Raw genomic sequence first — 20,421 nt, 5'->3', positions numbered from 1 at the left:
GGTCTCGAACTCCTGAGCTCAAACAATCTGCCCACCTCGGCCTCCCAGAGTGCTAGGATTACAGGTGTGAGCCACCGCGCCCGGCCCTCCGCTTTGTTTTATTTGGTCTATCCCAGCACAAGTGCTGCACTGTCTGAATTATTAAAACCTAATAATAAATCTTGTTTCCCAGTAGAGCAGTTTCTTTTATATATTTCTCCTTCTTTAGAAATGTCTTACCTATTCGTGCCCTTTTTCTTTTCTGTATAAATTTAGAATCAGCTTGCTAAATTCCACAAAAATCTTTTTTGAGATTTTGATTGGAATTGTATTGAATCTACAGATTAATTTCTGCTGTTGAGACTTTAAACCATTAATTAACATGATGTATTTTTCTATTTTTTAAAGTCTTTTTATTTCTTTCAATTAATTTTTATAATTTTCTTCAGAAAGGTATTGTGAATCTTTTGATGTATTCCTAGATATACTTATATTTTATGTTGCTATTAATATTAAATGATATCTCTTTTTTTTAGTTGTACATATTTATGGAATACATGTGATATTTTGATACAAGCATACAATGTGTAGTGATCAAATTAGGGTAACTGAGATATCCATCACCTCAAGCATTTATCATTTCTTTGTGTTAGGAACATTCCAATTGCACCTTTTAGTTACTTTGAAATATACAATAAATTATTGTTAACTATAGGTGCCCTACTGTGCTACCAAATACTAAATCTTATTCCTTCTCTCTCATTGTATATTCGTACCCACTTACCAACCCCTTTTTATCCCACCCTCCCCAGTATCCTTCCAAGCCTCTGCCACCACCATTCTACTCTGTCTCCATGAGTTCAATTTTTTAAAAATCTCCACATATGAGTGAGAACATACAATATTTGTCTTTCTGTGCCTGGCTTATTTCACTTAACATAATGTCCTCCAGTTCCATCCATGTCGTTGCAAACAACAGAATTTCATTCTTTTTTATGGCCGAATAGTATTCTATTGTGTATGTGTATCATATTTCCTTAATCCATTCACCTGTTGATGGATATTTAGGTTAATTCCATGTATTGGCTATTGTGAGATATCTCTTTAAATTGCATTTTTTTGTTTGTATCTAGTGTGTAGACATAAAATTGTATATATTTATTTGATGTCTTGTAACGTTATTCTCTTAGGACATAAAATAATCTAATGCAGAACACTGGGGAAAATGTTGCAATAAAAAAATAAAAATCTCTCATAAAGTTACTACCTAAAGATAAACTTATTAAATCTTTCGTGCAGAGCTTTCCAGTGTCTTTGTGTATGTGCTCCATAAACATATATGAAGTATTTTAATAAGAATATGAATCTCAAAATCTAGTACTATGTCTGTAGATTTTTAGTTTTAGATTTTCTGTACAGGGAATAATAAACACTTTGGGAAAAGGCAGTTCTTCCTTTTCCAATCTTTTTTTTTCCTTGTTTTATTGTATCTGCTAAGACCGCCAGTACTATGTGTAATAGAAGTAATGATAGCTAATATTCTTGTCATTTTTATTCCCGACATTTAAGTAAAAGCTTTTAATATTTCATCATTGAATATGATGTATGCTGTAGATATTTGTAGATAATCCTTCAGGTAAAGGAAATATTTTCTTTCATTTCTACTTTGCTGAGAATTTTTACCATGAATGGCATTGGCATTGAATTTTATCATATGTGTTACCTGCATCCACTGAAATAATTATATGTATGGGAGTATATGTATAAATTTTTTTCTCCTTGAATTCCTTTATGTGATAAATTATATTAATAGATTTCAGGATATTCACCCAGTCTTGAATTCCTGGATTAAATTTAATTTGGTCATGGCTGGGCGCAATGGCTCATGCCTATAATCTCGGCATTTTGGGAGGCTGGGGCAGGAGGATCGCTTGAGGTCAGGAGTTTGAGGCCAGCCTGAGCAACATAGTGAGACCTTGTCTCTACAATGAAATTAAAAAATTAGCCTGGCATGGTGGAACATCCCTGTAGTCATAGCTACTCAGGAGGCTGAAGCAGGAGGATCCCTTGAGCCTAGGAGTTGGAGGTTACAGCGAGCTGTGATGATGCCAGTGCTCTCTAGCCTGGGCCATAGAGCAAGACGCTATCTCAAAATAAATAAATAAATAAATAAATAAAAAATTAATTCAGCCATGATTTTTTTGCCCATTGCTAGTATAGTATCTTTTAGAATTTTTGCATCCATGATCATGAATGAGCTTTGCCTGGGATTTTTCATTTATGTGCTTTCCTGTCTGGCTTTGGTTATGGTATACTACTAAAATGGATTGCATGAGTATTTGTTCTTTTCAGTCCTCTGAGAGTTTATGTAAGATGGTAATTATCAATTCCTTCAATGTTTGGTCAAACTAGCCTATGAAGCTATTGTGGGCCTATGTATTCTATATGGGAAAAATATGAAATACTGATTTAATTCTTTAACCGTTATTGAACCATTTAGATTTTCTATTTCTTCTAGAGTCATTTTTGGTCATTGATTTTTTTCTAGGAATACCGATAACACCTAAGTTTTTTACATTTGTTGACATAAAGCTGTTAATGTATTCTCTTTTATCATCTCTGCTCCATACTTTTTGTTCTTTTTCATTCCAAATATAGTTAATTATTTGCCTTATCTTTTTCTTGATTAATCTTGAAAGTAGTTTTTTACTTACTCCTTTTTGAAGAATTAACTTTTGAATTATGTTAGTCTTACCCATTCTATCTTTTTTTCTGTTTAATTAATTTTGTTCTCATCTTGCCTTAATTCTTTGTTTGGATTTATTCTCCTCCCCTCAACCCTCCAAATAATCTTTAGTTAGGTACAGAGTTTATTAATTTTAAATCTGTCTTTTCTAAAATAATCACTTAAGACTATGCCTTTCTTTTCTCTAAGTCCCTGTTTACTGCATTCCAAGATTTTAAGTTGAATTTCTGTTGTTCGGTACTAAGGTTTTTGGGGTTTTTTTTTTTAGCTGCCAACATGATTTCTCTTTTACCCAAAATTTATTTAGAAATATATTTTTAAATTTCTACATGAATTTTTAAAAAAATTTTTTGGTTATTATTTTCTAACTAATCTCAGTTATAATCAGAGATTTTTTGCAATATTGATTGTTTCACATTGGTTGAGAATTTTTTATGGCCTAGTACATAATCAGTTGTTGTAAATGTTCTATTTGTGATTAAATTGGTTATTCTATATCTAGCTATTGGTGCAGATTTTAATGAAAAGTTACTAGGTCAACCTAATTAATTTATTCAGATATTTTACATACTGATTTTTTATTAACATAACTTAATTATTGCTCATTTTGGTGGTAAAATTTGTCTGTTTTCTCACATGGTTTTCAAGTTAATTTATTAAGTGTGTCCAAGTTTAAAACTCTTCTATCTTCCTGGGAATTCACTTTTATATTAATACGTGGCAGTATTTAGTAATGCCTTAACATCTATTTCATCCAGTATCACTGAAACCATGCTGCCTTTTTTTTTGTATTTGCCTGGTATTTTGGCTTGGAATATTTTGAACAACACACATAAAATGAATTCAGTTCTCCAATCTTTGTAAGTCTGGACTTGTATGGGATTCTCAGGGAACGCATTTTTCTCTTTTTCTCTTCCACCTCAAGCTAAGAACAAGACTAGGAAATATATTCTGTCATCAGAATTTTGGTTTGTTTGTTTGATTTTTTGTTTTTATCTTCATCCATTGGAGGTTTCACCCTGTTAGGAAAAAAAGATTTTTAGCTTTTTTTTTCTAAAAGGGGGAAACCTGCAATAAATGAAGATATTAGTTAGAAGAAATTAATTAGAAAATAAGCACGTGGGAAAACTTTAATTACAGATATATACATGGAGGCTAATCAAGACATTGACTCCTTGAGGATTTGGGAGGAGAATTGTTGAGAAGGATAAGGAAAAGTAACAATAGGTTGTTTACCTAATTATAGGATTGTTTAACCTGGTTGGCCACTGTCTTTGCTTAAGGTCTTAATCACAAATATATTCAGATTAGCCGTAGCACATACTGTGTGATCAGGATTTTGTGGCAACTGTTATAAGCGCAGATAATATGTAGCTTCCTGAGGACTGCAGTTATTGCTTGCAGAAGTGTTAGTTAGGTACAGATTACAGGCGATTACTTGCAGAGTTCTTTCTCAGCCTTTTAGAGGTACAGGCTTTATTTTCACAGATGCGGGCTTGGAAGAGTGGTATTTTTAGTCCAACTTCTCACCTTGCTTGGCCTCAAGGGGGCACTTGGGACTTATTAAATCCTTAGCTCTCATTAGATAAAAATGAGTAGATACTATAGGATTATGTTTATATAAAAGTCTAAAAAATACAATCTGTAGTAACAGAAAGCACATTAGTGGTTCCCTGGGAATGGGGTGCCAGGGGGAAAGGTGGGGAGAGAAATTAAAAAGAGGCATGAAGAAACTTTTTGGGGTGATGGTTATGTTCATTATGTGGATATTATGTGGTGATAAATTTAAATTGTACACTTTAAAACGTGTGCAGTTTTTTACATGTCAATCATACCTCAATATATTGCAATAAAGCTTTTAAAGACAAAAATTTCCTGCTCTCCTGGAGCTTGCTTTCTAGTGGGGCAAGGCAAACAAGATAGAATTCGGCAACTACTACTTTAAAGCAATTTGGGGACGAGATGTGGAGACCCACAAAATGCGACATCTGGAAGGGACTGGAATTTAAGCTTCACGAGAGCAGGTACCTCTTCTGGTTCATATTTACTCTTTCTCCATTGCCCAGAATGCTGTCTGGCACCGTACATATTTGTCGAATGCATAAAGAATCCTAAAAACTAGACAGAATCTCTGGCTTTAGGTCACCAAGAATTGCCAGATGCCCTCTAGGCAAATGCCACCTTCCAGTGCTCCACTAAGCCTCCTGATTCGGGATTTATGGTTGTTTCTGGCTTCAGTAACATGCCATAAAAACACTTTTCATAATTTAGTCTGACATTTTTTATGTGGTTAAAAAGGGTTTCTCAGAATATTTAATCTACCCTCTTGCTGAAATTTTGTCGATTCATATGTTTATTCAAATATCTGAACGTTCATCAAATGTTTATTGGAAACCATAGTGAACCGGTTACTGTATGACAGTCTGGGGGTAAAACATCAAAAAAAAAAAAATAGACAAGGATGATGGACACCACATAGATTAATAAACTGGTTACTAATCCAGCTACTTTTGGAATAATACAATGTAATCAATTCAGGAAAATTCCACATAAGATCCCAGGAAGGAAGAAGGTAGATGTATGATTCTTATCAACTTTGGTCTCTTCCATTGAGCGAAACCGAATTTCAATACATAGCAAGGATATTCGCATTCAGTAAAAATTCAGTAGAAGCCCAGTAATACCAAAGTCAATGAATATCTATTTAGCTGAGTTCTTTGTCACAGAGAAAAACACTAACCATTAAGTTAACATTGCAATAGAAAAATTGGAATCTACAGCTCCATTACAGGATGGTGTTTTAGTGGTTGCAGAATCCTCTTTATTGTATTACTTTTCTCTGAAATTACGTCGTAGGTGCCAAGCATCATAGTACATTCTGGAATGACAAAGCACCCTCACACTAAGAGGCACACAGATGAGGGCAACACGTTGTGAAATAAACAGAAGTGTAATGAGTATGATAATAGAAACGTGCCCAGGGTGCTGTGGAAGCACACCCTTTCCAAAATCAGGAGGTCAAATGATTACTAATGTCTCTCTTTAAAAAGAATTTCATTAAAAGTATTAATAATTTTTTCATGCATTACTTTCTACTTATTACAAAAGCAGTGCATGTTCTCTAGAATTACCAACAAAAAGGGAGACAAGAATCACCTGAAACTCATTCCTAACAGAGGTCTATGTTTGCCTTGAGATCATTCACATTAAAAAAAGAGATAGAAAAAGAGTGGCTAAAAAACTAACTAAAAAAAAAAGAAAAATCAATTAGGGGGTCTTAAGTCTCTAGTTTTGTTCTGTTTTGCCTCAGTTCATTATTTTCCGACCAGTTTTTCATTATGTGGAATGTTAACAGATAGGCAATCAGGATTCATAGAAATACTAATACAAACTATAGGTTCATAACAACTCTGGTGTTTTCTTTTTAAATTTTTCTTCAGTGTTACTTCATGTATTCTCTTTCTTCAAGGGGCTGTGGACACTATTTATGACGGGGAGAGTCATTACTGGAGAAGTAGTCTTCTGTTAGTTACCTCCATTTTCTTTTCCTGTACTACTCAATGAAAATGTCTTCTACAAAACAGAAAGAGTCTCTAAAAATATAGATATATTAAACTTATGAAAATATATCTCTTCCAAGTATGTGCTTAGAGTGCATTTTATCGTATGTAAGTTATACCTCGATCAAATTTATCTTAAGACATGCATCTATTCCAAATGAAAACTCCAGACATGCCAGACTCTGGGACTAAGGATAACCTCGTGAAGGCATTTTGCAAAGATCAAAATGATCTCTTGTGAAGCTCCTGTTGGCACCAAGGTTATGGTATGCGTGTTCTCTGATTATTCTTAGCAGCAGCAAACAATACAGCAGTCTATCGGTAATACTCCACATCATCCTGGGTCTTAGAATTGGCTGATAATATTCAGGTTAATGTGTAAATATTTGTGATATTCATATGTATATTCAAACATATATGTGTTTGTCTACATGCATAGAATGCAGTCGTGTGATTATCATGCAACACTGGTAAAAATGTTTTTAGATAGTTTTAAATATTCTTGTTTTAAACTCCACACCAGTAAGGTCAAGGAGATCAGGAGGAAGCATAGCTGTTTCTAAGTTAAAATTATCAAAGCACTTTGATTATATAAATCTGGATTCTTACATAAAAATGATTCTGAGTTAGTGGTTTCTGTGAAGAGGGAATTTTTTTTTTTAATTAAAAGGCTGGCACATTTAAAGTTTAATTTCGCTGTTTTCTGGAAACTCTGGCACTATTACTTTAAATAGTGCTTATTAGTCTCTATAAACCAATCAGAAAGAAGTTCTTAATTTTAAGACACTTGCATCTAATTTATTAATATGCTCTGAAAATAGGAAATATTTCATATTCAAAATGAGAATACGAACCATAGAAACACAGATAGTGTTCAATTTCTGGCCTACAACCAGCCATGTGTCAAATGTACATAGAGAAATGCAAACACGCACTGGGTTATATGTCAGAGAGCTGTTCTTTCCTATGGCCTCAAGACACGTCCTGGTATAAAAACAAATGGGCAAACAAAAAGACTAACAAACACATTCTCTTTTATCTCTCAACCAATAGAGAATGGATCTTTATATAGAAGCACTATAGAATAGAGTCTCATCTCAACAAATATCACTAAATGATCAAACCATAAAATGAAACTTCATTTATTGCTGGGGCTAATGAGGAATAATTTATAGCCCCAAGTATATATCAGAACCAAATTTGGCCTAAGCCAGGGGTGGGGAACCTTTTCGTATTGGAAGGCTGCGTTAATTTAGCTGTAATCAAGTAAGGCTGTATTCAAGAAACTTCAATTAGATGTACTTAAAAATGTACATTGTTTTGTAAAAATCTAACTATATACCTAATAATTTCAAAAAATGAAAACTATTTGTTAATTTTAAAGTTAACCTTTTAATGACTTTGTTGTGTCTGCTTTTTGTTGGAAAGCATTCGAATATTTGGTTGCAGCATGGAGGTCTGCAGTTTCAGTTGATCCTCTGGATGGTTATCAGTCATTTGTGATCTTAAGGGCATCTTGATTTGTGTTAGGTAGGAGAATGTAGATTCCCAGCATTAAGTGATTGAAAAGCAAGAAGGCATTTTGGGGGCATGTTGCCAAAGGTGTGGGTATTCTGCTTTTTTCCATATTTCAATTGGATCTTTCTTAGCATCAAACAATGACTTTAAAATGTCATCTACTGAGAGCACAATCATTTCCATCTGTAGTTCTTTAGGTGCCTTGGTGATATCCACTAGGTGAGGCTGAAATGCTAATTTGAGTGTGATGTCATGATTCTCCAGGTCAGTGAACCTTTCATTGTATTCTCCAATACAGGTCCATAGCAGCTGCGTATTCAAGTGATTCATTTATATTATCCTGTTCATCAATGATATTTGCTAACTAGGGAAAATGTTCATCCAAAATTTCCTTTTAAAGAAATGTTTTACAAAAAGATAGCTCTTTTTCAAAATGCTTGGATTTGTTGCCACATATCCTGTATAGACTTAGTTTTACCTTGCAAAGAAATATACAAGTCGTTTTGATTTGACATATCACACAGAAATGCTGCATTCCCATAGAAATCTTCTTTTAATAATTCGCATTGCTGATTCTGTTCTTCATAAAATTTATCTGTTCTCACAGAGATAAAATTTTGGCTAACGCCTGTCCCTGCCATAGCCAACGTGCTTTAGAATGATATGGCAAATCCACACTGAATACCTCATTGTTCAATATTAGCATGTTACAAAACTGAGGATGCTTGTGTTGCATTTGCACAAATGTAGTTAACAATATTTATAACTTGTTGCAAAGCGTCACTTAAAATAGTAGCTCTAGCAGAGAGATTTTGCTGATATAAGATATCATGAAAAGAAATGAGAGCATCTGGGACTCTTAATAGTTTTTTTATCTGTGCAATAAGCCCTCATGTTTTCCTATCATAGAAGGTGCACCATCTGTACATACACTCACTAAACTTACCAAATTCAGTCCAACTTCACGACATTTATCTTGAAAGTTGTTGAAGATATCTGGTCCCTGTGTTCTGTTCACAAGAGTGCCCAACGCGAGTATCTCTTCATAGCAAATAAAATCTTCTGTTATGGCCCGAATGAAGTATAAAACCTGTGCCGAGTCGGTAGTATCAGTTAATTCATCCAAAGTGATTGAATAATATATATTTTCCTGTTGACGTATTGCATGAAGTTGTCTGTTAAAAGTGGAAGGCTAATTCATGCTGCCAATCAGTTATGGTTCTCCTTGAAAGAGGCAGTTGTTTGTACTTTGAAACATTATCGGAGTCTAAGCATCCTACGACTTCAACAATGCATTCTTTCACAATTTCTACATCACCAAATGGCTTCCCTTTTTTCCCCAAGTATATAAACTACCTTATAAGTTGCTTCAGTGGCATTATTTCCAGGTCTTATTGCTGCTTGAAAGAATTGTCTTTGCTTTTGCTTTTCATCTGTTAATTTCTGCAATACAACCTTTTGCACCTCTCCCTCTAATTTAAAATATTTGTGGTCCTTATGACTGTTATAATGCCAATGGGCGTTGAATTTCTTTAATGTTGATATTACAGTGTCACAAAGCAAGCAGATCATCTTATCTTTAGCAGAAACAAGATAATATTGAGATTCCCAATCCTCATTAAAAAACCTGTTTTCTTCCTTCAGCATTCTCTTGGTCCTTTTTGATGTGATGGGCTGTTAAGCAGACAGAATTAAAAAATACTGTTGCGCTGTGCAACTATTCACAAACTCCACTTCAAACAGAAACACAGTACACCATTGTCAAAAGCTGATAACAGACGGGCGCACTTGAGCCCCATCAATTCTCGCCAGTCAGACGATGTAGCAGCCGTCAATTTAGCCCTTGGGGCTTACTAATGTTCTAATTGTGCTGGTTGATCTGGAAGGATTATTTTGTTGAAACTTATTTTATTCTTTGTTATTTTAAAGACATTCATTTTAAAAAATAAAAATCTAAAAGATGAACAAAAATGTATTAATAAAAATAAAAGGATTTGTTTTGTTAAATTTGGATTCAGTCAAAAGGCCACACTTCAGGACCTATAAGGCCACATGTGGCCTTAAGGCTGCAGGATCCCCACCCCTGGCCTAGTATATCAGAGACAAAAACATAGAATTAGAAATAAAAAACAGAAAAACTGTCAAAAAGGCAGAGTTTTGTTGCTACTTGAAATTTACTGTGGAAGATAAAAAATCATGTAAATGGGCTTAAACAGCTCACGAATTGCATATCTGAGACATCACAGTTTAATTGGTTCTGGTAGATGAGTCTACTTGAGCATCTCAGTGGGACCTCCAAAACTGTGAAAGTATAATTTAAGAAAAAATAAAAACACAATTCAAAATTATGCAAGATGTGCAGGTTCCAGGTATTCATTTAACTCATTAATAAGGGAACCAACAAGATGGTAAGCCTGGCTCAGAGAGAATGGAAGAGAGGGAAGTATTTATAGTTGCAGAAAGAAAGAATGCTTAAGATTCAAATTTAAATACCAAACTGGTTAATGTTTTACAAGGCAATGAAACAATAACCTTTCAAGTTATCTTTTCTATTTTTTAATTTTTAATTAATTAATTTTTAAGAGACAGAGTCTCACTCTGTTGCCCAGGCTGGAGTGCAGTGGCATCATTATAGCTCACTGCAACCTCTAACTCCCGGGCTCAAATGATCCTCCTGCCTCAGCCTCTTGAGTAGCTGAGACTACAGGTACACACTACCACACCCAGCTAATTTTTAAATTTTTTGTAGAAATGGGGTCTCTCTGTGTTATCCAGGCTGGTCTTAAATTCCTGGCCTCAAATGATCCTCTGGCCTCAGGTGACCCTTCCATCTCAGCCTCCCAAAGTGCTGAGATTATAGGTGCAAGCCACCACACCTGGCCTGAAAGTTACCTTTTCTACAGGACTAAAATCCTTTGCATCTCTACCAGACAAAACTAATATGTAATGCTGTTGAACAAGAATAATTTGCATCACTGTCATTTTTCTAAAAGTTAATGCATCAGGGAACCCAAACAGCATGAATGATGACCAATTGTTTAGTCATTCAGCAAATAGTTAAGGGAGGCATACTTTGTGCCGGGGCTATTCTCAGAGTTGAGGATACCACAGAGTCTGTTTTGTTCTCTGCCCCCATGGAGGTCAGAATCACCTAGCCTGTTGTATATCCCTTGCTCCAGCCTTGTTGGCAGCTTGGCCCTACCGACACCCTTCTCTAATGTTCAGCAGAACAATGCCCCCGGGATCTAGCAGTCCACATTCCGACTATAGGGAGACCAGGACATGCTAATTGTGTATTCTTTTCAAGAGAATCAGTAGAAGTTAATTAAATAAGTCAATTGTGTTTTTTCCCCTTAAATTAAAAAAAAAAAAAAACGATTAAGGAGAATTTCTATCTCTTAATATTATTTTAAAATCTGGCTGTCTTTGCTCTCAGTATTGCCTTTGACATAGAATACCCTGGTTCCAAGGAAAAGGTTTACTGTAAAGTATTCATTGGCCTTTGCTCTTCATTTCACTCGCTTCTAAGTTTTTTCAACTTTAAGAGACACAGTGATCACATTTCTGTTTTGCCCTGTTGCTTAATAAGCATTTTTTATTTGGCATCTTCTCTTCCTTCATCACTCTTGCCTTTTATTGATTTTTGGATTTTCTACAAATGTATATAGTTACTGCTTTGGTTCAACATTGTCTTAAGTAAATATGGGCGTGTGTTTTCTTTTTTGACTCCCAAATAGTGTTTTCTGTTTTGGAGGAATTTATTACATGCCTGCTTTCTGTAATGGACCAGTCACCATCCACTTACTGAAGTGTATCCTGCCATTAGTGGTTTTGTCATATAAAGCATAATTGAATGTACTTTACTGAAATCCTGTAGCATAATCCAGTTATATTGGTTTTTGTGGAGTGCTTGGGTGTATCGGCTCCTATTCTTCTCAGCAGCTTGGATCTCTCTGTAAAGTTTGGCATGTTTTATTTTTCTCATCATTCAAGAAAATGTCTTCGTTCTGTGAAGGTAATCTGATCATAGAGTTTTGTTCTACTTTAATTGTGTATGTAAACCAAATATTGATGTTTTGTATCATTTGGTATGTAAATTGAAAGCATACTTATGCAGAAATAATTATCACAAGGATTTCTCTTTTTTAAAACACTAAAATGTGTGTTGACTATCTATAAATTATAAATGAATACCTTTTCAGTTGGAAAATCTTGGTATTTCATTTCAAGTTTTTTTTTTTTTTTTAAGAATGAAATCTGTAACTCCTACAATGGAAAAAAAGTTTAAATGTAGAATTACTACATTGGGTATTTTTTACTTTTAGGTTTATTTTAGAGATAGCCTTCGTTTGAATTATTTGGTTAATAACAAAGAAAATTAAGGTTCCACAGTGTAAAGAAAAATATATAATAGGCCTTCTCACTGGGGAAAGTAATGCATTCTTCTGGGTAGATCAACAGTCTTAAAAGCTGTGCTTTTGAATTCCTGTCTTCTGCATTAGTATATTTACATCATAAAGTCATTTTTATATAATTGCATAGGTATAGAGGATAGATTGTATTTTTTTATTATACCCTCATGATATGACCGAAGTTGGGCACAGTTAAAATATTTTCAGACTACCTTTTTATGCTTTCTGTCATTGAAGAAGAGGATTGTACAAAAGCATTTAATGCTTCTCTCAAATGTTGTGTCTTCAGAGGCAAGGAACTGCTCCACCTCCGATGAAGCTGCCTCCTCCTTATAAAGCTCCATCCGATGACAGTGATGAAAATGAAGAAGAATATGCATTTACTGACAGTAAGTTCCTTTTTACTCTTCAGGATAGATGTAGAATGTATTAAATTATGCTTTAATGATTGTTGTAAATTATCAAAAATTATAGGGCTATGGATTCTTCAAAAATGTGCATGAATGTATGCTAAAAAGAAAATTTATATGTTTGAAACTTGTGGCTTTATTTCCTAAGCTTTTCTCTTTGACATTGATAGAGGGAATATTTGATATTGATAGAGAGGAAGCTTTTGTTGTATACTATTTTTCCTATATTCCCTCCTAATTGTCCTATTTCATTGTGAGTACAGAAATTCTAAGAAGTCCTTGAAACTGGAACTTGACCCATAATAATCCAAGTTGGATGTAGCTGTCAGCTCTTGATTACTTGTCTTACTCTAAGTGATGTTGATGTTACTAATGAAAAATTACAGAAAGCCCACCAAGTTATTTGGAATTCATTTCATGATTTTTTTTTTGCATTAGCTGAATCAAATGTAAATTCATACATATACTTAATGGAGGCTTTATTCAAAAGAATTTGCATTTCTTTTGTGTGTGTACACTATATATAATTAGACCTGATTGCTAGTATATTTGGATTTTCTTTGGGGAGTGATGAAAAAATTCTAAATTTAGTTCGTGGCGATTGTTGTACAATTTGTGAATATGCTAAAAACCACTGACTTCCGCATTTTAAATGGGTGAATTTTATTGTATGTGAAATGTGTATTATATGTTTCTTTTAAAAATGTTTCCCTTTCTACAATATAGAAAAAGAATTTGATATAGAAATTGAAAGAGTTGAAATTCTAACTCCAGCACTTCCTAGAAGGTGATCTTAGGTATGCTCTCTTCTATAAAAAGAGCATAATAATGGTACCTAGTACATAGGATTGTAGTGAGGATTGAAATAAGGTAATAAGGCCTTTAGCCTGCAACACAGTAAGTTGTCAACAAGTATTATAGCTCTTATTGTTGTTAATTATTATTAACTTTATATTTTTCTAAATATAATAAACATAAATAGAAAATATAAAAATAAATTTAACTTTATAATTAACTTTGTAAAAACTTGCTCTGTACTTTGTGATTTTACAGAGCCTCTTTCGTGCATTATTTTCTTCATTTATTCAACAAATCTTTGTTGAATACCATCTTCTTTTTAGTAACAGTGTGAAGTGAGTCTGCTGTGAAATAAATGAAACATACCTCCTTTATTCTTGGTGGAGTCATTAGCCTGGAAGAGAGAATACGAAGTCATGGGAACAAAATTTGATAAGTGTACTGTAGTGCTTTGGTTCTCAACCTCTTTTTGGAGAGCTACGAATGACAGATACAGTTGATATGTGTGTGCATGTGTGTAATATACTTCCTTGTTCTGATATAGATGTCACGGTAACTGAAGCAGAATGGGAATAGATTCTTGATTATTCATAATTTCTAGGGTGCTAGAAGGCCAGTGTTTGCCTAGTTATTAGGAAACCTCGTTTTGTGTGCAACTAAGACTATGTTCCAATCTTAATTCTACTTCTTAGTAGTTGTGAGTTCTTGGATGAGTTATTTAACCTCTTCATGATTCACACTTGCTTATCTATAAGGGGCTGAGGGGATGTCATATAATAACGTGCCTCATAGGATTGTTGTGACAATTAGAGAAGAAAAAGCATTTGAAAAGCTAAGTATAAGAATTGTGATACCTAGTAAGTACTTTGGTTTACCATATGCCAAGCATTGTTCAAAAGTCTTTACATACATTATAAACTCAGTCAATATGAGGTCTCTAATTATACAAATAAGGAAATGGGCTTAGAAAAATTAAGGAATATATCCAAAGTCACATAGCTAATAGTGGAAATGGGGTTCAAACCCAGGCACACTGACTCCAGAGCCCGTACCATCATCCACACTTGCTGTTACTTAAAACCCATTACTCTAGCAGGAATAGATACACAGTGATTTGGGGTTCTATTGTGAATATAACTTTTATGCCATAAGATAGGCAGAGTAGCAGCATTCTCCCCAAAGTTACAATGTCACATACATAGACACATGTACACAGCACCAGTAGGACTCAGGAAGGACAATGATTTACACTAAATGCAGGAAAAAATCTGACATTTAAGTCATTCTCTAACTATAACATAATACATTTCACACATTCTCCAGCAAACCTATTTGGGCTGTATATATGACGTTCCTGTCCATTCATTTTGCTCCCTAATTTCCTTCCCAATGTATGTTCCCTTCCCATTTCATATCCTATTAAACTTACTGGTAACCTTCCAGAAGAGTTTGAACTGTATGGGGATATTTGTTAGATAGTTCATATTTAAAATGCAGGTGAGCCTAAAGCCTCTGGCCTTTTGAAATGGATCTCATGGGTTTTTCCTTGTTCCTTACCTCTTATTAAATGACTACTCTGCACATCTGTCCAAAAGATTCTTATTTTCTGAAGGCTAAGCATTTTATTTGTTTTTACAGTGGTGAAATTATGATTACATAACTTTCCCAAGGCTCATGACTCTGAAGTGGGTGGCTAGAATTCAAGCCGTAGACCCACAAGGAAGTGTGATTTTATTAGATCACAGACGTAAGATACACATGATTTTAAAGAACGTTAAAAGGCTTTGGTAGTCGCTTAATTATAAAATGTATCCAGTCAAGAAATGTTTATTAAGTGGATATAATGGGTGGGCCGACACTGTCCCAGCTGTTGGGAACACTTCAGGGAACATGGCCCTCCCCTCATTAGCTTAGATTCTAGTGGGAGAGAAAGATTACAAACAAGAAGGTAGTCTAAATAGTGATAAGTCCTATGAATAAATAAAATAATAAAATTAAAAATAAAATAAATTTTAAAATAAAAACAAGTTAACATGAAAATAAATGCCTTGGAGGAAGCAACATTAAGTAGAATAGTTAAGAAAAGCCAAAATATAACCTAAATGACAAGAAGGAACCAGACATGCAAAGATCTGGCTCATACATGTCATCATATAGATCAGGGTTTTTTTTTCAGACTGTGACCCACAGTAACATATACTTCACAACCGGTGGGTGGGTGTAGATATGCACGCTCGCACACACACACATGCACTCGGAGGAACGTGCGTGTATAAATTCAAACAAACGTTTCATGAAATATTACTTACCTTTATAATGTGATGAATTTTATTCTTTTTCTCTTCTATTTCATATTTGAAAATGTTGGTTGCAACTCAGTTTATTTCATGACCAACAAGTGAGTTGCAACCTGCATTACAAAAAACACTAATTTAGATCAGTGGTTTTCAAACTTCAGTGTGCATCAGAAGTACCTGGAAAGCTTGTTAAAATATTAATTGATAGGCCCCACCTCCATTTTCTGATTTCTTATGTCTGGAAGGACCCGATAATTTGCATTTCTAGTGAGTTTCCAGGTGATTCTGATACTTCTGATCCAGGGATCAAGCTCTGAAAACCACTGTCTAGATATGTGGTCACAACCCCCTGGCCGCAGACTAGTACTAGTCTGAGGTCTGTTAGGAACCAGGCCACAGAGGAGGAGATAAGTGGCAGGTGAGGAATCAAGCTTCATCTGTATTTACAGCGGCTCCCCATCGTTGGCATCATTGCATAAGCTCCGCCTCCTATCAGATTAGCTGCGGCATTAGATTCTCATAGGAGCGTGAGCCCTACTGTAAACTGCGCATGCGAGGGATCTAGGTTGTGTGCTCCTTACCAGAATCTAACGCACGGTGATCTGAGGTGGAGCTGAGGCCGTGATGCTAGCGCTGGGGAGTGGTGGCAAATATAGATTTTCATTAGCAGAGAGGTTTGACTACACAATAAATGTGATGTGCTTGAATCATCCCAAAACCATTTGCCCCGCCCCCGGTCCATGGAAAAATTGTCTTCCATGAAACCAGTCCCTGGTGCCAAAAAGGTTGGGGACCGCTGGTCTAAATGGTATTTAAAGTCATAGGAGCTGATGAGTTTACTTAGAAACAGTGTTTAGACAGCAACAAGGTGCAAGCCCAGCACCTGCCGGAAGAGCCAGCAAAGGAGCATTCTAGCATAAGAACACTTCCAGGAGATTGTGGCATTATGTAGTTTATGAGAAAGTGTTTCAAGAGGGCTTCTGTCACTGAACTTCAGTGGCCAACTGTGGAACGCTACTGAGAGTTTGAGGAGGTTGGAGACATAAAAGTAACCGTTAGCAACAAGGAATTGAGGAGGAAGAAGAGAAAGAGGATGCTTGATAAAATAACCGTAGTTATTATTATTCAGATTATTGTAAGAATTATTAATAAATGTTACAACCAATATAGAAAGTGTGTTATGTAATAGGCATTTATATTTTAGATCATTAACTTGCATTGTTGAACATATTTTATCTGGGTATCTAATTATCATAAGAAGTTTTATAACCATCAGTTGAACCAAAGTTGCTTGAATTTTAAGAATTATGAACAATTAAGAATTAAGAAACAGGGCCAGGTGTGGTGGCTCACACTTATAATCCTAGCACTCTGGGAGGCCAGCATGGAAGAATCACTTGAGGCCAAGAGTTCAAGACCAGACTGAGGCAAAAGTGAGACCCTGTCTCTACAAAAAAATAGAAAAATTAGTCAGGCATGGTGGCGCACCTGTAGTCCAGCTACACTTGTAGTCCAGCTACACCTGTACTTGGGAGGCTGAGGCAGGAGGATCACTTGAGCCCAGGAGTTTGAGGTTGTAGTGAGCTATGATGACACCAGTGCACTCTAGCATGGGTGACAGAGTGAGACTCTGTCTCCAAAAAAAAAAAAAAGAAAAAAAAAGAATTAAGAAATGATGTACTTCATCAATGCTTAGCTGTTGACAAAACTACCATTATCCAAGGTTGCAATGTTTGTCTAAGACATGTATTGATGGTGCAGGAACTTTTGACTTACCTTGTGGTAATAGCCTTTAATACCTAAATTTAAAACCAGATTGTCTTGTCAAAGATTCAAGATCACTAAGGGCATGACAAGACCACTCAGTTCACGATCACATGGTGACTTTAAAGGTTTTCTTTCCAGCCTTACTCCTCTGATCTCCTGACCCACTTGGCTTTTGGGAATATGCCAGGTCCTTTTTCCACTAGCGCTTTAAATCCTTTCACCAAAATAAAATGTTATGTCTTCCTCTAGGCTGGCCTTTTACCTCTTGTTCTCTGTTCTGACTAAGGTCATTACCAGTGTTCCCATCCCCCCAGCCCAGAATGAAACTTCTTTTCTGTTTGTTCTCTCTTCCTGACAACGGATCAACAGATACACGTGAACCTTCATTCCTAGTCTCTCGCATTCCTAGTTTCCTTTACATTTTTATTACCACATTTTTAGTAATCATATGGTAATAATCACAATTTATTGAGTACCTACTACGTGTCATACATTCTCAACAACTCTTTAAATGCATTCTCGGTTGATACTCAGAAGAGCCTTTGAAGGAAGTATTGTACTTTATGCTGATTTCAGCTTAATGTCACCTTCTTTGGAAAACCTTGCCTGACTCCTTAGTCTAATATAGGTTCCTGCATTTTTCTTTTTCTAGCATTTAGCAAAATATAATTTTTACTGTACTTATTAGATTAATACCTGTGTTCCCCACTAAACCCTCTTAAGTTTCATGAGGCTAGTGACCCTCTCTGTTTTGGCCTGACACATTATAGAAACTCAGTATTTGGGGCAAATTAATAACATAGGGTATGTGACTTGCATAGTCAACAGTGGGGATGTGATGAAAATCCATGTCTGCTCGTGGTGCTTCAGAGATACCCTGCCTGTGGAACTGTACCGTCCATCTAGTTTCAGAGCACTCTGTGCAGAATAGCTTGACTTCTCTTTCCTCACATGCCATCCCTCACCTTATCTAAACGTCTCAGTCCCCTAGGAGAGAAGCCACACCTCCAGAAAATCCTGCTTTGTTCACTTTGATCGCAGAAGTTAGATGCTTTTACACCAGCCAGGTCTTTATAACCTGTCAGCATTCATTCTTTCAACTACATTTGTAAACTACAGGGAACAGAAGATTTTGGAATGACTTTTTGTAACGTACAAGAGAGTGGTCATAAAGCAGCAGTGAGACTCTCACAACAGACATGTCTCTTGACTCAGATAAGGTCTAGAAACTCAGAGAATCATTGACTTGCTTGTTGTCACTGGCTTTTAAGTATATAGCAAAAATGTGAATGGAACCCCACAGTATAGAAATCCTAAATCCCTTTCTTTATACTTTAATTCCAGAAAAGCATTCTCTTAGGTATTTTTTTTTCACCTTAATTTTTTTTTTTCTCAGAAAGGATCTGGTCATCATATGTCATAATAGAATGCTTGGTATAAAGAGTATATTTGAGTACGAAGCATAATGATAAAATTAACCTACGTACTGCCCCACGCAAATAAAAATTAGATTGCCAATACCTTGCATCTTCATGTTTTCCTTTAATTCTTACTGTTTCAATTATTTTAAGGATAGGAAGGATGCTAGCTAAGGCCTTGTCAAATGTGGTTTATTACCAAATCTGTTACTCAGAGGCACAATATTTATAAATTTAGAGGGAATAACTTCTTCATAAAAAAAATAACAACTTTGTTGAGATATAATTCACTTACCATACAATTCACCTACTTAAAATGTATAAAGCAGTAGCTTCGCTCACCCTGAAGTCCCTACTCATTAGCAATCCCTCCACTTCACCATATTTATTTACAATTCACATATAAAATATATACACACACATATGTATTTTAATTTAAGAAAAAAATCTTTCCGAATAATTCTCATGAGTTCCAAATACAGTAGAGTAGGAAACCGGTCCCAAACTTCTGGTCTCAAACTCCTGGCCACAAGCAGTCCTCCTGCTTCAGCCTTCTGATTTGCTGGGATTACAGGCGTGAGCCACCATGCCCAGTCCATAGCTTCTTTTTTAAAGAAAACTGTGGAACTTTATTGAAGAAGATTTGGTGGAAAAATAGAAATACTATTTTCCTGATTGGAAGACTAAGTATATTATATTATAGAATTCAATTATTTCTAAATTAGTCTGTAAGTTTGAGGTAATTTGCATCCAAATCCTTGGAAGACTAGGCTTTTTTTTTTTTAATACAAGAATTTGATTGAAAATTGACTTGGAAATGAAATGCATGACAATTTTGGGAAAGAAAAATAATGAGGAGGGGACTTGCCTTCCCCCAATATCTGAATCTATTCTGAACTGGTGGTTTTCAAACTCAATCTGGAGCTTTTAGACTCGGGAGGGAGTGTTTTCTCCACGTTGGCACTGTTGCCGTCTTGACTGGATAATTCCTGTTGTGGGGGGCAGTCCTTTGCGTGGTAGGATGTTAGCAGCATCCCAGGTCTAAAACTATTTCCACACATTGCCGAATGTCCTCTGGTCTAAATGGATGGCGGTTTCTATTGTCCTTGATAGGCTGAGGTGCCAAGGAATGGTCCCATATGATGAAGAATTGTCTTGCCCAGAGTGCCAATGGCACTCCTGATTAGGAACCTGATTTAAAACGACAGTCATAAAATCAGTTTCATATTTGCATTAAAAATAGTCTAGAAATAGACCCAGGTGTTTATTTAGAATTTAGAACATAAATTCTTTTTCGAGGTAGTAGAAATAGGATAGAGTATTCAATGAATGATGAAATAGGTAGAGACAAAATGTAGACATCTTCACTTCTCAACATTACAGATTACAAAAGAATCAAGTAATTCTAAAAACTGAAACCATAAAAATACTACAAAAAGTCTATATTAGGTTTTTTAAAAATGTAATCTTGGTACAGGGAAAGGCCTTTCAAATTATTATTCCAAAACTGTAAAGG

General features: G+C 35.3%; 1 protein-coding gene across 1 annotated transcript in view; it reads left to right on the top strand.

Moving 5' to 3' along the window:
• Positions 1 to 20,421, top strand: part of INADL (InaD-like (Drosophila)) — a 339,614-nt gene that overhangs the window by 140,775 nt on the left and 178,418 nt on the right. Inside the window, exons 22-23 of the mRNA XM_012639332.1 lie at positions 12,505 to 12,634; positions 13,968 to 13,975. Coding sequence (XP_012494786.1) covers positions 12,505 to 12,634; positions 13,968 to 13,975 — 138 coding nt within the window. The remainder of the gene's footprint in view (positions 1 to 12,504; positions 12,635 to 13,967; positions 13,976 to 20,421) is intronic.

Source organism: Propithecus coquereli, unplaced genomic scaffold (assembly GCF_000956105.1).
Source record: "Propithecus coquereli isolate 6110/MARCELLA unplaced genomic scaffold, Pcoq_1.0 Scaffold14, whole genome shotgun sequence".
NCBI lineage: Eukaryota > Metazoa > Chordata > Mammalia > Primates > Indriidae > Propithecus > Propithecus coquereli.
This window is presented reverse-complemented; position numbering and strand designations above follow the sequence as displayed.